Source organism: Nicotiana tomentosiformis, chromosome 3 (genome assembly GCF_000390325.3).
Source record: "Nicotiana tomentosiformis chromosome 3, ASM39032v3, whole genome shotgun sequence".
Classification (NCBI taxonomy): Eukaryota; Viridiplantae; Streptophyta; class Magnoliopsida; order Solanales; family Solanaceae; genus Nicotiana; species Nicotiana tomentosiformis.
Window position 1 is genome coordinate 66867972 of NC_090814.1, and position 18765 is coordinate 66886736.

The window sequence follows — 18765 nt, forward strand, 5'->3', positions numbered from 1 at the left end:
ATTCAGAAACCTTTTCCCCCTAGAGCGGCTCCAAAGCCGATCCCCAAGAAGTTTCGCATGCCCGAGATTCCTAAGTACAAAGGAACGACCGACCCAAATGAGCATGTGACCTCCTATACATATACCATCAAAGGGAATGACTTGGAGGATGATGAGATCGAGTCTGTCCTGTTGAAAATATTTGGGGAGACTCTATCGAAATAAGCTATGATATGGTATCACAACCTGCCTCCTAATTCTATTGACTTATTTGCTATGCTTGCAGATTCCTTCGTAAAAGCACATACCGGGGCTATAAAGATCGAGACCAGGAAGTCAGACATTTTCAAAGTAAAACAGAGGCATAATGAGATGCTTAGAGAATTCGTATCCCGGTTCCAAATGGAACAGATGGATTTGCCCCCGGTCGCGGATGATTGGGCTTTTACCCAAGGACTCAACGTTCGAAGCTCGCTAACTTCACAGCAGTTGAAACCAAACTTAGTAGAATATCCAGCAATCACTTGGACCGATGTCCATAACCGGTACCAATCAAAAATCAGGATCGAAGATGACCAGCTTGGGACCCCTTCCGGATCCGTACACCTGTCAGGATCATCGATCGAGTCAAGAGAGACACCGATCACAAACCTAGATCAAACCGGGATCGGTATCAACCGTACAACATGTACCAGAGAAGCAGTGGGTCCGGGAAAAACCCTATGAGAAATGAAAGAAGAAATGACCAAGGACAGGACAACCGAGGACTTATGAGCAAAAACAGCTTCGATAGGCCCATCGGGCCTAAAGAAGCGCCGAGGCTATCAGAGTATAATTTCGGCATCGATGCCTCTACTATCGTGTCCGCCATTGGACACATCAAAGATACCTTTGCAATCTGATCCAGCCTAAAGGGATCCTAACCTAATGTGCAAATATCACGGCACTCATGGTCACAGAACGGAAGATTGTCGACAATTAAGGGAAGAGGTAGCCCGACTGTTCAACAACGGACATTTTCGAGAATTCCTCAGTGATCCGGAAAAGAGCCATTTTAGAAATAGGGATTCTAATAAACGAACCGAACCAGAGGAACCTCAGCATGTCATGAACGTGATCATCGGTGAGGTCGACATCCCCCAAGAACCGATGCTGAAGCGCACTAAACTTTCAATCACAAGGGAGAAACGGACTCAAGATTACCTACCGGAAGGAACCTTGTCATTCAACGACAAAGACGTAGAGCGGATCGTACACCCCCACAATGATGCACTGGTAATATCGGTACTCAAAAATAAATATCGAGTTAAACATGTGTTGATTGGTCAAAGTAGCTCGGCCAACATCATCACATCGAGGGTCGTGGAACAACTTGGCCTACAAGATCAGACCGTACCTGCAGTTCGAGTCCTAAACGGGTTCAATATGGCATGTGAGACCACTAAAGGGTAAATAACATTATCGGTGAACGTCACCGGAACCATTCAGGAAGCCAAGTTCTATGTAATCGAAGGGGATATGAGATACAATGCTTTGCTCGGAAGACTGTGGATTCACAACATGAGAGCAATACCCTCGACATTACACCAGGTGCTGAAATTCCCGACGCTCGAAGGAATCAAAACAATTTATTGGGAACAACCGGCCGCTAAGGAGATGTTCACGGTCGATGAGGTGATCTCGGCATCCAGACTCTCGGTGTCTATGAGTCTGAATCTGGTGGTCAAAAATTGGGCCAAATAGCAATCACCGATACCAACCTCGACAGAATTGGAGGAGCGAGGGATAGATGAGGGCAACGACTACGGAGTCCCTAGATCTTTTATAGCCCCCGATGATTCTGACGCTACAAAATCAACGGCCGAGGAACTGGATCAAGTCATACTAAGTGAACACTTGCCCGATTGAAAGATATACCTGCGCATGAGGTTAAACCCCGAGCTTAGGAAAAAACTCATTCAACTTATTATAGCTAATAAAGATTGTTTTGCTTGGTCCCACCTCGATATAACATGGATACCACCAGAAATAACCACTGATAAGCTAAGCTTAGATCCAAAGTTCCACTCGGTCAAGAAGAAGAGGAGACCCCCCAATCCGAGATCAAACATGCTTTCATCAAGGATGAGGTATCTAAACTCCTTAAAATAGGGTCCATTCGGGAAGTTAAATATCCGAATTGGTTAGCAAACGTAGTGGTAGTTCCTAAGAAAGGGGATAAATTAAGAATCTGTATAGACAATAAAGATTTGAATAAAACATGTCCCAAGGACTCCTTCCCCTCTGCCCAACATCGATCGCATGATCGATTCCACGGACGGCCACGAGATCCTCAGTTTTCTCGACGCCTACTCGGGGTACAACCAGATACGGATGAACCCGAGTGATCAGGCAAAAACCTCCTTTATCACTAAATACGGCACATACTGCTATAACGTAGTGCAATTCGGGTTAAAAAATATCGGTGCCACTTACCAATGCCTAGTAAACCGGATGTTTGAAGAACAAATAGGAAAAACAATGGAGGTTTACATTGACGATATATAGGTTAAGTCCCTGCGAGAAGAGGACCATTTAAAATACTTGTAGGAAACCTTCAACGTATTGAAAAAATACAACATGAAACTGAACCTGGAGAAGTGTGCATTCAGAGTTAGATCAGGTAAGTTCCTCGGATTCATGGTATCTAACCATGGAATCGAGGTGTGACAGCTGGTACCCAAAGTCGAAAGAGAGTTATTATTAAACTCGGAGACTTCTTCGGGTATCTGGGGCCTTTTTACATATGGCGCCTCGAACGCGAAGGGGTCCAGACTTGGCATCATGTTAAGACCACCAGAGGGCAATGTAGTTAGACAATCTATTAGAACTATAAAATTGAATAACAACAAGGCCGAATTTGAGGCCATGATTGCAATCCTTGAACTAGCCAAAAGCCTGGGGGCGGAGGTGATCGAAGCTAAGTGTGATTCCCTCCTTGCGGTAAACCAAGTTAATGGGACGTTCGAGGTAAGAGAAGAACGAATGCAGAGATACCTGGATAAATTACATGTAACATTACACCGGTTCAAGGAATGTACTCTACAACACGTGCCTCGCTATCAAAATAACGAGGCAGATGCCCTTGCTAATTTGGGGTCATAGGTAGAAGACAATGAGCTCAATTCAGGGGCAGTCGTACAACTAATGAGGTCGGTAGTCGAAGTTGTCCATGCTGAAATAAACTCAACGAGCCTAACATGGGATTAGAGAAACAAATACATAGAATACCTGAAAATTGAAAAATTTCCCTCGGATCCAAAGGAATTGAGGACCCTATGTATGAAGGCAGCTCAGTTTAGTTTGTCCGAGGATGGAACCTTAGTCAGAAAAATGTTCGATGGCCCGATCGTGATATGTTTAAGACCGGGATATACCGAGTACGTTCTAAGGAAAATTCACGAAGGCACCTGCGGAAATCATTCAGGTACCGAAGCATTGGTCTATAAAATAATCAGGGCCGGTCACTACTGGATCGACATAGAAAAAGATGCGAAGGAATTCGTAAGAAGATGTGATGAGTTCCAAAGGCATGCTCCGATGATTCATCGAGTCGGAGATCTGCTGCATTCAGTCTTGTCACCGTGGCCATTCATGAAATGGGGGATGGACATCGTTACCCCGCTTCCACGAGCACTCGGTAAGGCCCAATTTATTTTATTTATGACTGATGATTTTTCTAAATGGGTGGAAGCCCAGGCATATGATAAGGTAAGGGATAAGTAGGTCATCGATTTTATCTGGGACCATATCATATGTCAGTTCGGAATACCGGTAGAGATCATATGCGACAAGGGGAAGCAGTTCTTTGGCAGCAAAGTAAGCAAGTTTCTCGAAAACCATAAAGTCAAAAGGATCTTATCAACTCCCTACCACCCTAGTGGGAACGGACAAGCAGAATCCACCAACAAAACCATAATCCAAAACCTCAAAATAGGTTGATCGACGCCAAAAGAAAATGGAAGGAGATCCTGCTCGAAGTCCTGTGGGCATAACGTACGACTTTGAAATCTAGTACCGGGGCAACCCCATTATCACTGGTTTACGACGTCGAAGCTCTGATATCGGTTGAAGTCAGAGAACCGAGTCTCATGTTCCGATATGCTGCCGAAGAAACAAATAACGAGACCCTGAACACGAGACTGGAAGTACTAGACAAAAGGCGTGATGTCGCCCTTGTCCGAATGGCAGCCCAGAAATAACGAATCGAGAGATATTACAATCGAAGAGCCAACCTTCGACACTTTAATATCGGGGATTTGGTACTAAGGATGGTCACGCCAAACACTTGGAATCCGAGCGAAGGAAAATTGGGACCGAAATGGGAGGGTCCGTATCAAATTATCGAGGTCAACGGGAAAGGGTCGTACAAACTCGGAACAATGAACGGTGAACAATTATCGAACAACTGAAACATAACCCACTTGAAGCGATATTACTGCTAAGGTACGAACCCGATAACCTTCTTTTACTCAGCTACATTTTTGACTAACACTTGCAGGTACCCAACACAATTTTTAGGCCTGAAAGCACGCGTTGCACTCTTTTTTCCTTGATCCGATTTTGTCCCAAATGGGTTTGCTGGCAAAGTTTTTAACGAGGCAACAGTAAAATCGTGCTAACTTAGAATTGAAGTCAACAGTATTCGAGGCTTATCTACGACAAACCCCGAACACTGGGGGGCATAATCCGAGGGGAATGATTTTTGACTCTTGTGCTCGAACAAATGAGGCTCGGTCAATAAGATTCTCTATAAAGGCCAAACAGTCGATTGAACTGTGCCCACATAGATCACCCGAGCCCGGACACAAAATACAAGTTTAACTTTGTATACTACGCACAAAATTGAAAGGAAGTCTGCCTTTTTGATAAAAGTTCCTATCCTTTCAAAGATTATTTTTGATTCCCCGAAGTCATCAAGCCCAAGAGCCACTTCACTAGGGGACTGCCACCTAAGGCATTGTCTAAATTAAAAGGCTACGGCCATTCCGGGATAATGAAACCCGGGGGCACAAAACTTATTTGGTATTGTCCGAACTAAAAGGCTATGACCATTCCGGAATAACGAAACCCGAGGGCATAAAGCTTATTCGGCAATGCCCGAACTAAAAGGCTATGGCCATTCCGGGATAACAAAACCCGAGGGCACAAAGCTTATTTGGCATTGCTAGGACTAAAAGGCTACGACCATTCCAGGATAATGAAACCCTAGGGCACAAACCTTATTCAACAGTGCCCGAAATAAAATGCTACGGCCATTCCGGAATAACGAAACCCGAGGGCACAAAGCTTATTTGGCATTGCCCGAACTAAAAAGCTACGGCCATTTTGGGATAATGAATTCCGAGGGCACAAAGATTATTTGGCATTGCCCGAACTAAAAGGCTATGTCCATTCTGGGATAACGAAACCCGAGGGCACAAAGCTTATTTGGCATTGCCCGAACTAAAAGGCTACGGCTATATTAAAACGGCTCGGAAATGTCCGAAACCCATAACAAAACATACCTTTAGCAAAATTATAATCTAAGGAATTATAAGTTCTTTGGGAAAAATTTCCGGTCATATCGAATTTCCACATTGCCTTAAGAAAAATCAAAGGCAAGGCATGTTCGAAAACCTGAAACAGGACCTAACTATTTAATGCTAAGGCATTTTTATCGTTTCAAAACATAAAATCAAAGGCAAAGGAAAAACTCAAGAATTATCGAAAAACTTGTATTATATATGGTCTTTACAAAGGCATAACAATCCTTGACAAAAAGTACAAAATACAAAAAAGAAAAAATGAAATCGAGCAGAGGCACTTAAGCAGCCTGATCCTAGCCGGAGCCCGCCTCGTCACAAGGATTCCCGGGGTCTTCTCCACCCTCGGACCTACTTGAGTCCTCAGAATCTTCCTCCTCGGGATAGGCCAGCTTCGAGCACCTTGGCATCCTCGATCTCAGCCGATAAGTCAAAACCCCGAGCGTGAACTTCTTCAAGGGCCTCCCTTCGGGATTGCCACTTCATGTGCTCGATGAGATTTTTTACAAGGTCCTGGGCTGCCTCAGCTTCAGCCTTATATTGGTCCACCATCTCATCGGCATCGTCCTTGACCACTACGACCACTGACTTGGCCGTTTCGATCAGAGGCGGCCGAACCTAACTGCAACTAGAGCTCTTCAACCCTTTTGGTCTGAACCTCTGCCCTCTCCTTTGCCACTCTAAGCTGAATTTCAGCTGAATTTAGTTGTGCCCGGGCATCCTCTTTATCCGAGGCCACACGATCCATTCTGCCTCTCCATTCATCGGCCTCGGCTTTGACTATGTCCATTTCAGCTCGGAGCTGGTCAATCTGATTGAGTTTTTGCTGGACCTGCGGATTTTGACCATCAGTCACTGAATCAAATTCATCATCACTAACCTCAAAACCTTTTACCTGCTCAACCAAATCAGCACGTTCCTTCCGAGCAACTTCCATCTCGGCACGGAGGTTCTTAACCTCCTCTTCGAACTGCTCGCTAAGAAGTTTAAAGGCATCTCTCTTCTTAGTGAGCTCTCGAACTTCAGCTTCGAGATGTTTCAGCTCGTCCCAATACCTTAAGAAGGTCTCATAATGAAGCACCGAGGCCTACGAGCACAAAGAGAAACACTAAGTTATCTACAAAATAATCTAACTATCTAAGTGTAAATCAAAATATCACTTAGGAAACAATGAAGTTACCCGGTTCAGAGCCTGTTGTGCTTCGTCAAAAAAGCAGGGTGCACCCACCTCATTCATTTTGGCTTGATCATCCTCGGTCACCAGACATCGAAGATAACTAGCCACCCCTACGGGGGCAAAAAGATCCCGGGCATCGTCCGGAAGGAAAATAACAATGGTATGTTTTCGATCGGGATATGCATTCGGGGCAAGGAATTGACCGACTAATTTTGGGCTGGAGGAAGGCCCGCTTGATTCTGGGGATTGGCTTTTCCTCGGTATATCTAATCCACCCAACACGGTGACATCTTCCGTGGCTGTCGAATCCACGCCATCGAAAAAGCCGCGGAAAAGATCGTCCGCTCCATGTGCCCCTTTGATAGGGCATTCTTTTGTAGCTTAGGCCTTGTTGAACATCGACTTTGTGAACGAGGGTGACTCAGCTATCTCTATAGGGCCAAGTGCTTCCTGCGGGGCTTTGCCCGCATCCCGGGAAGCTTCAGTTCCTGCCTCCTCCTCGGCCTCCCCGACTTGATGAAGATCGGTCTCGCCTCCTTCTGGTTCGGAGCCCCCTTGCCCTTCGAGATGCGGCGGCACGCTGGCCACCAGATCGAAGGCTTCTTCTTCCCCCTCGGACTCATCCCTCAATCGATAAAGTGAGTCCGGAGACAGTGCTCGACCACTGATACTTCCCTTGGGTTTACGCGCCAATCTTTTCCTTGGCTTCTTCTTCTCAGGGCCCGAAGAACTCAGAGCTCTTTTTCTTTTCTTCTCTTTATCCTGCCTCGAAGCAGATTGTTCGGTAAGGATATCGTCATCACCGTATGGAAGCCTCATTGCAACATCTTTCGATAAACCTTCCAAAAGAAATAAAATGAGTAAGAACTCAACAACGCAAAAAGGAAATCAAATGCCACTTAAGAAAAATCTCACCATGGGAACGGGCCTCCCATTAGCCCTTCGATAGCTCGCACCACGAATGCTCGGAATAAGGCCTTTATTTTACAATGCCCTCGACCCATTCCTTGAGTCGAAGAACTGCATTTGGCATCCGAGCAACAACTGCACCACCACAAAATATCGATGAGAAGGGAGGAAATGAAAGAGCGATGAACAAAAATCTTAAGAGCAAGATTATACTTACGTGTCATATTCCACTTCTCAGAAAATGGCATATGCTCGGCTGGGATCAAATTCGAGGTCTTCACTCGGACAAAGCGGCCTAACCAGCCTCGGTCCCGATCTTCGTCGATGCTTAGAGAACGGGGCCTTACTGGCCCAGCAGGCAAGCTTGATTAGTCCCCCTCGATAAAGTCGGGGACTATATAAGTGCATGAGATGGTCGATGGTGAAGGGGCACCTCTTGATCTTGCTTATGAAAAAACGTAGGAGAATTACTATCCTCCAAAAATAAGGGTGAATTTGACCAAGGGTCACCTCGTACCTCTTACAGAAGACCATAATGACCGAGTCCAAGGGACCCAACATGAAGGGATAAGTGTAAACACTTAAAAATTTCTCCACGTGTGTAGGGATGGATTCCTCAGGATTGGGGACCATTATGTGCTTATCAGCCCAATTGCAATCTTTCTTGACCTCGGAGAGGGCGTCCTCGGTGATCTAGCAAATATATCTCGAGATCGGCTCACACCGGCCCGGTACCTAGGAGGGCTTCTTGATCTTGAAATCAGCATTGGTCGGGCACCACCCGGGGATGAATATTTTCAGGGGAGGTTCTGGTATAGGTTCCTCGGCAGTAGTATGGGAAATGTTCCTCAGTAGTCGGCCTCGAGGCAGTGGGAGTTTCTTTTTGAGGAACAGATTTTGAATTCTTCGCCATTACTTTAAAAATGGAAGAGATATAAAGAAAAGAAGGTTTGACTGAGGATGAAAAACTCTTATGAAAGATTTCAGAAAACCATAAAAAAAAAAAAGAACTTGAAAGTATTGAAATCTCTTAGACACGAGAGCAAAAGGTTTGAATGTAAAGTTTGAATGAACAAAGGAAGAAGTATTTATAGTTTTTCAAGCGACGGTTCGCAACTGGGAGTGGCCGACCAGCAACTGACAAGCATTTAATGCCTTAAAAACTGGACCGACGGGACGTTTCAACTATTCTTGTCGCTTACGTCATGGTTTTTGTCGCTTACGTCATTGTTTATCGAAGTGAGAATCGGGTTCTCATATCGTTTCTCGTCATTTGCTCTCCAAAAAATGAGGGGACTTTACGTCATGATTTTTGTCGCTTATGTCATGATTTATCGAAGTAAGAATCGGGAGCTTATATCGTTTCTCGTCATTTATTCTCCGAAAAATGAGGGGACTGTCTGTATACTGGTAAAATTGAACTCGGGATTTGACCAAGCATCCAACACGATAGTTTGAGATCGAGAGATGGTGATAAAACCCCAGAGATCGGTTCCTGCCTTGCCGAATTAGCCACCGGAACCACCAGTCTTGCCTTCGAGTTTACCGAGGTCATAACCGGTCCAAGTTACAACGGTCTACAGGAAAATATCTCCAGCTTACCCGACAAGGATTCGAAATTCCCGCAACTAAATAGACATTACGGCGAAAATCACAGAACAAACCAAAAAAGGGGGGCCAACAGTCAGCAAATTAATGATTGTTTACCTTTTATAGAACAATAGAATAATACCCTAAAAGTATGACTCCTCTAATATATAAATGGGGCCTAGCAATTCATGAAAATACATTGTAACATACATTCATACGCAATATATTACCGTTTTTCTTTAAGTTTTAATTCTTTGGTGTCTTGGTGTCGATCAAAGTACATTCAGCTCAAGGGCAGCCAGCTTTCCTAGGCTGAATTATCCGATTCGTGTGGTTTGCAGTTAATTTATTGTTATTTATTTCAATTGCAATCTAGTTTACCGTTCAGTATCAAATTAATCAGCATATCATTTAAACCACTAACAAATTTAATTATTATCCGATTTTGAGAGTAAACACACGCCACGAGCAAAATTGGCGATGAATCCTGGTGAAAGATAGATAGTTAGTAAGGTCGAAAAGGACTTGGAAACTAACGCCAATCGTTGTATGACCATAAAAAGAGGATTTTTCACAGAAAATTCCCAGTAATTTTGGTGCTATTGGTCGCGAAAATATAAATATGTTTGATCGCGAAAAATATTACTCTCTTGGACTTTCCAAGTAAATTCACGGTAGATCCAAAATGGGAAGTTTAAAAATATTTCTGTGAAAGATCAGCACGAATATGTAGGATTGCATATAGCTGTTCAAAACACGCAGCGAAAGACAATAACAATCATAGTCAAAACTTATCGGGTTTAAAATTTATTTATATGTCAAATATCGGATCTAAGACGTACCTGGTGAAGAGAGCGAAGACTCTATGCGTATCTACACCGAGACCGATCTTTACTATCAACTCTTTGATCAATGAAAACCGCGAACAAATTGAATGAAAAATATTGTGTTGAAATTTTCTCAAGAATCTCAACTCAAAGGTAGAAGAACAAGAAACAATTTTTCTCGCAATAATATTTTCTCTTGACCTTTTTTTGGGGCACACATACACCTTATAGGTTTTTCATATCTTCTTCAAGTTCAAAAATATATCTCTATATATAAGTGAGTGGAAAAAGAAGAATTAAAATGGTGTTTTAATTCCTTTCCAAGTCAAAGTTGAACTTTAAAAAAATAATTCCAAGGAAGAATTAAAATGGTATTTTAATTCCTTTTCAAGTCAAAGTTGAACTTTCGAAATATAATTCCAAGGAAGAACTAAAATGATGTTTTAAGGACTTTGAATTGGTCTCCTTATTAATATTTAATATATATTCTATATATAAATAAATATTAATTATAAGTACCAAATATATATATCACACATATATATATTTCACACACATATATATATTTCAATCAAGAGCTATAATTTAATTTTCTATTCCAAATAGAAAACTTTAATTTGTTCACAATATTAATTATATCCTCTGTGCTAGTAAAGAATATTACAATATTTCATTTGGACTAATAACTAAATTTATTTGACTAAATTATTTTTTTAAATTTAATTATCAAATAATAAAGTAATTCATCCTTTAGCAAAGATCAGAACACTCGTTAGTGTGCGACCCCATAGGTTCAATACTAAATCGGTAGTAAATTGATCACATCAATATACTAATCAAGGGTGGCGTCTAGCAATACTCCTCAACGACCGGATAGCATGAAGTATACAACTTACTCTCAAGAACCCGTAGAAGAATAATGCATCAATTCCTTCTATCCTTATAGCTCTGGGTCACCCTAGGATATGGTTCAACTGTCAAATCCTAATAGGCGGCCAACTATGTGTTCATGTAAAACATAATCGACCATTGAATGACCTAAGAAACTCTTTTCTACTTTCATTCAATCGTCCTGACCAAGGTCTTAATTTGGTCGGTTATAATTCATGACAACATAGAGCTTAAACTCATTACCAAGAGTTGACAGATTTCATCTTGATCAATCACTAATTCTCCAAGTATTTAATCGTACCCAATATCCTTCCAACTATAGCCCTAGGGTCGTAGGTGTCTAGTATCAAAGCACAATAAATAACTTATCAATTACTATATGATGATATCAGGTTAAAGGAAACTCTTACATCACATTCTTCAAGAGAATATCCTATTGACAGTTTATGGTAATTCTAACCATTAGGAATTATCCAATGAATCGGTTCAATAATCATATCTCTATATGCATCATCTATTTATGTAATTTAGTTAATGAGATCAACTAATCTTTATCCCATAAAGACGATCACATAAATATTGATCTAACCGGTTACTAATATTCAAATTAATAATCCTACGATCAAGAACAAAATTTAGATTAAGTTGTAAGAGACTTTACTCTCATTATCATGGTCTCCATCATGATGACAAGTTTTAAAATTTAATTAAGGACCTTACTAAATTAATCAAGTAATTAATAATAACTATGATAAACGAATATCAAATGCCATATATTTTTATATCAAATAATATTCACAAAAATATGTTCAAATCATCAAATATGAGATTGGATCTAGGACATATTTAATATATCCCTAACAGAATATCTCGGTAAATTTACATGAGGATTTGTTAAATTTACTGGGATTCTGTTAGCCGTATATTTAGCTGAAAATATTATCCTGCAGATTTAATTGGCGAGTTAATTACTCAAAAGTTTACATGAAATTTTATTAGGTGAAATTTCTTCCTGTAATAAGTTAACTGATAATTTCTTTATAGCGAGACAGCAACACGTGATCAGTACTATCAAAAAACAAAACCGTGATCAGAACATGGACCTCTCTCCTCCTCCCCCCCCCCAAATACTTTTTGTCCCATTATTCTTTTTCTATTTTCTCACGATTCCAACGCTTATTCTTTTTCTATTTTCTCACGATTCCAACGCTTATCTATCCTTTCCATTTCAACGTGTGAAGCTACTGCTGAATTTCCTTTTGATATTCTGTCCCTTCCATTGAAATATCCCATTTTGGAAATCTAAGCTGAGTATTTTCAAAATTTTAAAATAGCTATATTTTTATTTTACAAGTGTACTATCTTTTTTCAAGTGGCTTTTTGCGTGAAGCTTTAAAGTAAATGTTGAAGGGCTTTGATAAGTGGCTATGCAATTCTACCACATGTCTTCATGCATGGAAGACTAAGTGCACTTGTTAATATTGAAACCAAGTTGACTAATATATTTGGACAAGTATTAAAAGACTCTCCACACTTATCATACATGCAACCTCGCTAATTGCCTATAAATAGGTTGTGGATTAGCCATCACACTAACTCAATTCTCAACCAAGAATTCATCTTGATAATCATTACTTTCTTCTTACAGTCATTACCTATTATTATTAATTCTTTCTCCAATTTTCTGAACCTGCTGGATTTATTATTTAATTTTGCTGATTTCTGTATTCTTTAAATAAATAGAGGTAGGCTTGTTTAATTCTGAAAAATATTTTACACTGCTGAAATAGTTTTTTAGGACAGTACCCAGCACGACTCAAGCCAATTCGTGTATTTACTCACAAATAATATTATTACAGTATTATTGTTATTTCCTCGTGCCATTTCCCTACAATCTAAGAAACTATGGCAAGTAATACCACTACAATTTTTTTTTATAGTACTACCAATTTTGGTGTTGTCTCCGTTGTTACTGTTCTAGTTGTCGTGCCAGATATACACGATGTTGCAAATATGTTATTGCATCCACAACTTTGGCAGACAGTAATATCAAAATACAGGTATGTGAATAAACATGGTTACATATCCAATGCTAATATTAAAACCTTCAAGAAAAATGCACCTCAATGTAAGAGAAGAGTTAGGATAAATGACAATCTCGTTAAGTCAAAATTAAATTTGACTAAAGCGGATAATATAATTATTGCGGTCATTTTCCAAATAATAGTGTGGCCAATGTAAAAAAATGGGTGATAGACTCTAGTGCTACTAGGCAAACTATTTTTGTCTTACACCCAAGTTGAGGAAGGAGAAGAAACTATTTATCTTGGTGACTCAAGAACAACTCGCGTTCTTGGAAAAGGAAAAATACTTCTCAAACTCACATCTGGTAAAAGTCTAGCATTGAGTGATGTGTTGCATGTACCTAATATCCAAACCAATTTGATTTCTGTGGGATTATTAGAAAATGTTGGACTGAAAGTTTTCTTTGAAAATGATGAGGTCGTACTGACCAAAATTAATATTTTTGTGGGCAATGAATATTGTAATCATGATTTATTTGTGCTTAATGTTTCTGATACTAGATATGAAAATACATCTTTTTCTGCTTACATGGTTGGGTATATTTCTTTATGGCATGCTAGATTAGGACATGTCAATATCGCATATATAAGAAAAATACAATCACTAGGATTAATATTTGATTTAGACTCAAATAATATTCACAAGTGTGAAATATGTGCTGAACCTAAAAGTACTAAAAAGAGTCGTTTTTCTATAAATAGAGAAACTAAATTATTATCCTTGATTCACACCGATTTAGGTGATTTAAAGCAGACTATGACTAGAGGTGGTAAAAGATATTATGTAAATTTAATTGATAATTTTTCTAGATATACTAAGTTGTATTTTCTTAGAAATAAAGATGATACTTTTATTTCTTATAAAACTGAGGTTGAAAATTAACTTAATAGAAAAATCAAGAGAATTAGATCTGATAAAGGTGGAGAATATTTATCTTTAAATAATTTTTGTAAAAAGAATGGGATAAGTCCTTTACTTGATATGACATCGAAATATTTATATGAGACGATTACTATTATTTTGAATGTTCTCACTATTACTGGATATGTTTTACCATTACTTGAGATAATATTACTGTTATCGAAATAAAATTTTATTATTTGATAAGAACTGAAATGCCTTATATTGCTTTAAAAATATTTGCAAACGAATATTTTTCGATTATAAAGACAAGTATAAATAGGAGGAGACTTTGAAAGATCCCGTAGCTAACATCGGGTTCGTTAGACCTATACACCTTGTAATTATCGATTACCGTTACAGCCCTCGCTAGTGGGAAGGTAGAACTAGCACACCATTACTGATTTCCCTCGAATAGGGACTACTTTTATATTTGACTTCTGGCGATGAGACCCACACTTATACTGATTACATGATTCGTTCATTAAAATCTCCCAAAGATGAATATTTGATATTACAGAGTATTTACTGAGCTAACTACCGAAATGTTAATTGATTTATATTACATGAAATACATGATGAGACTGATTATTATTTATTATTTCTGAAAGGGCATTCTTATGATATTTTTTGTTTAATATACTAGCATGTTTTCCGACTTGTCCCCCATTAAAAATGGTTGGGGTTAAGTGTTATTACTCACTGAGCTTGGGACTCACTTCCCGCTATTTTTGTTTTACAAAGACAACAGTTAACAAGCGAGGATCTCGTTAATTAGAGAGCACAAGTTGAATAGTTCTTGGTGAGCCTCGTATTTATTCACGTGGGAAAGGAGTTTAATTAATTGTTATGCTATTTTCTTTGAACTCTTAGAGCCGCTCTATAGTCATTCTTTTAGTGTGATGAGTATTTCTTTCGTTATTATAGACTTGTGATAAGTATTGCACATTCTTATCGAATTTGGAGATGAATTTAGTATTTTTGGGTGTTAGTGGGTTGGCTAATAATGGTTGAGAATTGCTTTGATAAAGTTATTGATGGTTGGATTGATATTAGGATGTTCTGTTGTTGATCTTTGAGACATGGTAAATTTTTGAATAGTTATAAAATAGGGAAAAATCTATCCGATTTTCTGTAAAATATCGATGAGGCTTACGTGGGAGCATTTTCTCCTAAGCGCCGATCATGATTTTAAATTGGGTCATGACAAAGTTGGTATCAGAGTTCTAGGTTATTCCTTTGAATAATGGAGCACACATCGGTAGTAGAATCTCAATTATGGTTATGTAGCCGACCATTCCTATAATCGTGATTTTGCGAGGACGTGATAAGATGTTTATTGTCTTTCTTTATTATTTATCTATACGTATTCTATTCATGTATGGCTCAAACCGACAACAACATCAAACCAATATAATCCCACAAGTGTAGTCTTGATAAGGTAGTGTGTACGCATACCTTCCTATATAGCTCAGACCAATTACCCGACAATAGAATTTGGCTAGAGGTTCAAAGACATCAAATTTTTCCAATGGACATGCAACTATATCCCCGCAAAGCAATGCTACATAAGTAGTATACAAGACAAGTGAAAGGTTCATTGTGCCACTGTGAGGGGTTTCCACATCGGTAAGACGCATAATAGAGTCCATTTTAAAAATTTGTTCATGTCCACTACCATAGCGATAGAGGAGTGCTATCACAAAGGTACTTATCTCTATGAAAAAGGAAAATTGATATCTTGATGGATATAATGGATATACATGAGAACAATGGGCAATAAAATAGGGCTCTAGAGTCCTTATGCACATAGAAGATTGTAGGGAACATAGAAGTATCATTAATAAAGTTTCTAAATTTGAAACTACCAAGTTTACTATTTTTGATAGTTCAGAGGATCCTTAAAGATATTTGGTAAAATACTTACCATAAGCTATAGGATATTTCATGAAGAGGTCTATGGAACAAGCAACTTTTAGACTAGAGAACATGGTGAATACATGAAATGATATTGTACTCTTAGGGATGCCAACAAGAGCAGCATAACTAATTTGGGAATGATTTCACTAAAATATCTACGAATCACTTCCTTCTTGAAAGTTTGTGACGTGAACTTACCTGCTAGATAGTTTAAGAAATTGATTTAGACGATAGGTGTACCTACATATAGTACAAAACTTTCTTAGCTAGATACATAAGCAACATCTTTAGTTTATAGGCTTGTCAAAAGGTTGGTTAACCGTTTAAACAAGGTAGTAACTGTATATATGAAAACTTAAACCTATTCTATAACAGTTACACTGTCATGACCCAAAATCCAACCAGTCGTGATGCCACCTAACCCCAACCCATAGGCAAGCCAAGTAACAATCAATACAACTATAATAAAATAATAAGGGATCAATACATGAAATAACTGAAACTATATACAATAACCCAAGGACTGGCAGTATAAATAATGAGCTTCTAAAAATTAGATTTTACAAGCTAATACGAAATAAATACATCATCTGTTCGAGTATACATAAACAAATTTTTTTGCAAATCTAAAGCTACTAAGGACAAGTGGTACCTGTATCCGGAAAGCAGATACCTTTTTAATGCCAGCTCCCGCCATACACAACAACATCAACTCCGAAATGTGCACGCAAGGTGCAGAAGTGTAGTATGAGTACAACCAATCCTATGTACTCAATAAGTAACAAACCTAACCTTAGGTTGAAAGTAGGGATGAGATCAGAAGATAATCAGAGTCCAACATCAATAATCAATAATAATATAATATATGATATTGCCTGAAACAGTAAATAACTCAAAACAATATTATGCTAGCTCGGTCACAGTAACGGAAGAATAGACATACTTTTCATGTATGACAATCAAAGTCCAAATCTTATCACCGAAATCAACTAAACATGAGTTTATCAAAAGAACTGTATTTTTCCAATTCACAACATCAGATAAGAATTTTCGTTTACCAATTAGCATGAGAAAAGTACATCTCTATGCCTATATGCCAATATATATGTCAAGTCATCAATTATCTTATACCGTTTAGCTTGAGGAATATACATCTCTATGCCTATATGACAAATATACATGTCAAGTTATCAATTACCATATACCGTTTAGCATGAGGAATATACACCTCTATGCCTATATGTCAAATATACATATCAAATCATCAAATGTCATATTACCGTCTAGCATGCGAAAAATGCATCTCTATGCCTACATGACAAATATTCATGTCAACTCAATAGCATCACAGTGAAACCATCAAGAATAACCACACTTAGAACACTCTCGGTGTCTGGCTCAAGATCCTCACCAACACACACACCAACACTTAGCATTGTACGAGTGCCTGATATAAATGCCCATAACTAAAGCACATATATAAAATACTGTGCATGCGCCCACTACAGGCATGTCAGAATTCGGAGGGGCAGATCTTACCCAAGCGCTAATTATAATCATAAAGCCCAATCGTAGGGCCTGGTGCACGCGTAGCCTAAAAAATAATAACACTTAGCCTAATGTGGGGTCTGGAGTGCATGCCACCTCAATATCAATATAATTGTTGCAATGTACAACCCGATCCAACATAACACACAAAATGACTCTACGGCCCACATCATTCATCAATCCGCTCAAGTCTCTTTATGAAAATATATCACAGAAACATAGCCCAATCATATAACACAGAATTCCACAATGTGCCTCAAATACAACTCAAACTTGTGTCACGTACAAAGACACCAATAACATGTGAGATAACATATCAAGAATGCACAGAGAGAGGGATATAACATGCGTATATAACTATCAAGACTGAAACAGTATGACTATAGCTAAGGCAAATAGCTCAACATGGCAAAATAGCCCTATGGGGTCTCAAACAGTAAATCAGATAACCTAGACATGATTTCTAGCATGAATAACAACTCATGTAGTCATACACATGGAGAAAATATGATATCAAGAAACATAATAGCAAATAAAGGCATATAATGTCCTAAGAGCAATCCGAATCATGAATATCCTAGTGCACGCACACATGCCCGTCACCTAGCACGTGCATCACCCACAACCCATCTCAAATATCATAGTTCTCAGGGATAATTACCCTCAAATCCAAATTTAGATATGTTACCTCAAACCAGCCAAATCTAATACCGAGCAAGCCAAACAATACTCTAGAAACAACATCCTACGCGAATCAACCTCCAGACGACTCAAAACTAGCCAAAAGTAATTCAAAAATATCAAATAATTCCCTAGGAAACAAACTCGAACGATAAAGACCGAATCTTTAATTAAATACTCAAAGTCAGCTAAAAAGTTAATCCGGGCACGCATCTCAAAAAATTTTGACAACTCATTCGAATACGAGTCCAACCATACTGATTTTACTCAAATTCGGATCTGAATCGAAGTTAAAAACTCAATAATTCACTTTAAAAAAATTTAAACAAAACCCCCAATTTTTCTTTTAGAATTAACAATCAAATGCCAAAATCAAAGATGCAAACATGGAATATAATCAAAATCGAGTAGAAAATACTTACACCAATTCATGTGGTGAAAATCCTCTCCAAAATCGCCTAAAACCGAGTTTCAAATCTCAAGTTGTGATAAAATGAATCAAAACCTCAATTTATAAACTTTTGCCCAGCTCTTTCACATTTACGAACAATAGGCCGCTTTTGCGGCGTCGCTTCTGCGACAATTATCATGCTTTCATGGAGACTACTGAAAGCTCGTCCTTTCATACCTGCAGATACCATCCCACTTCTGTGCAATCGCAGGTGCAACACCAAACCATGCTTATGCACTATTT

General features: G+C 39.0%; 1 protein-coding gene across 1 annotated transcript; it reads right to left on the reverse strand.

Annotated features, from left to right (window-relative positions):
- Nucleotides 1–6171: 6171 nt before the first annotated feature.
- LOC138907944 (uncharacterized) lies at nucleotides 6172–6780 on the reverse strand. Its single transcript, XM_070198571.1, has 2 exons — nucleotides 6724–6780; nucleotides 6172–6630 (listed from the first exon to the last, which is right to left on the reverse strand). The coding sequence occupies exons 1-2, from the start codon at nucleotides 6778–6780 to the stop codon at nucleotides 6172–6174; spliced, it is 516 nt and encodes a 171-aa protein (XP_070054672.1).
- Between the last annotated feature and the right edge of the window lie 11985 nt (nucleotides 6781–18765).

Excerpts from the sequence above, each read along its gene's own strand:
- LOC138907944 (XM_070198571.1), bottom strand. The coding sequence starts at position 6,780 with ATGAATGAGGTGGGTGCACCCTGCTTTTTTGACGAAGCACAACAGGCT. Across the intron at positions 6,631-6,723 it reads CACAACAGGCTCTGAACCGG|GCCTCGGTGCTTCATTATGA; the intron begins GTAACTTCATTG and ends TTGTGCTCGTAG.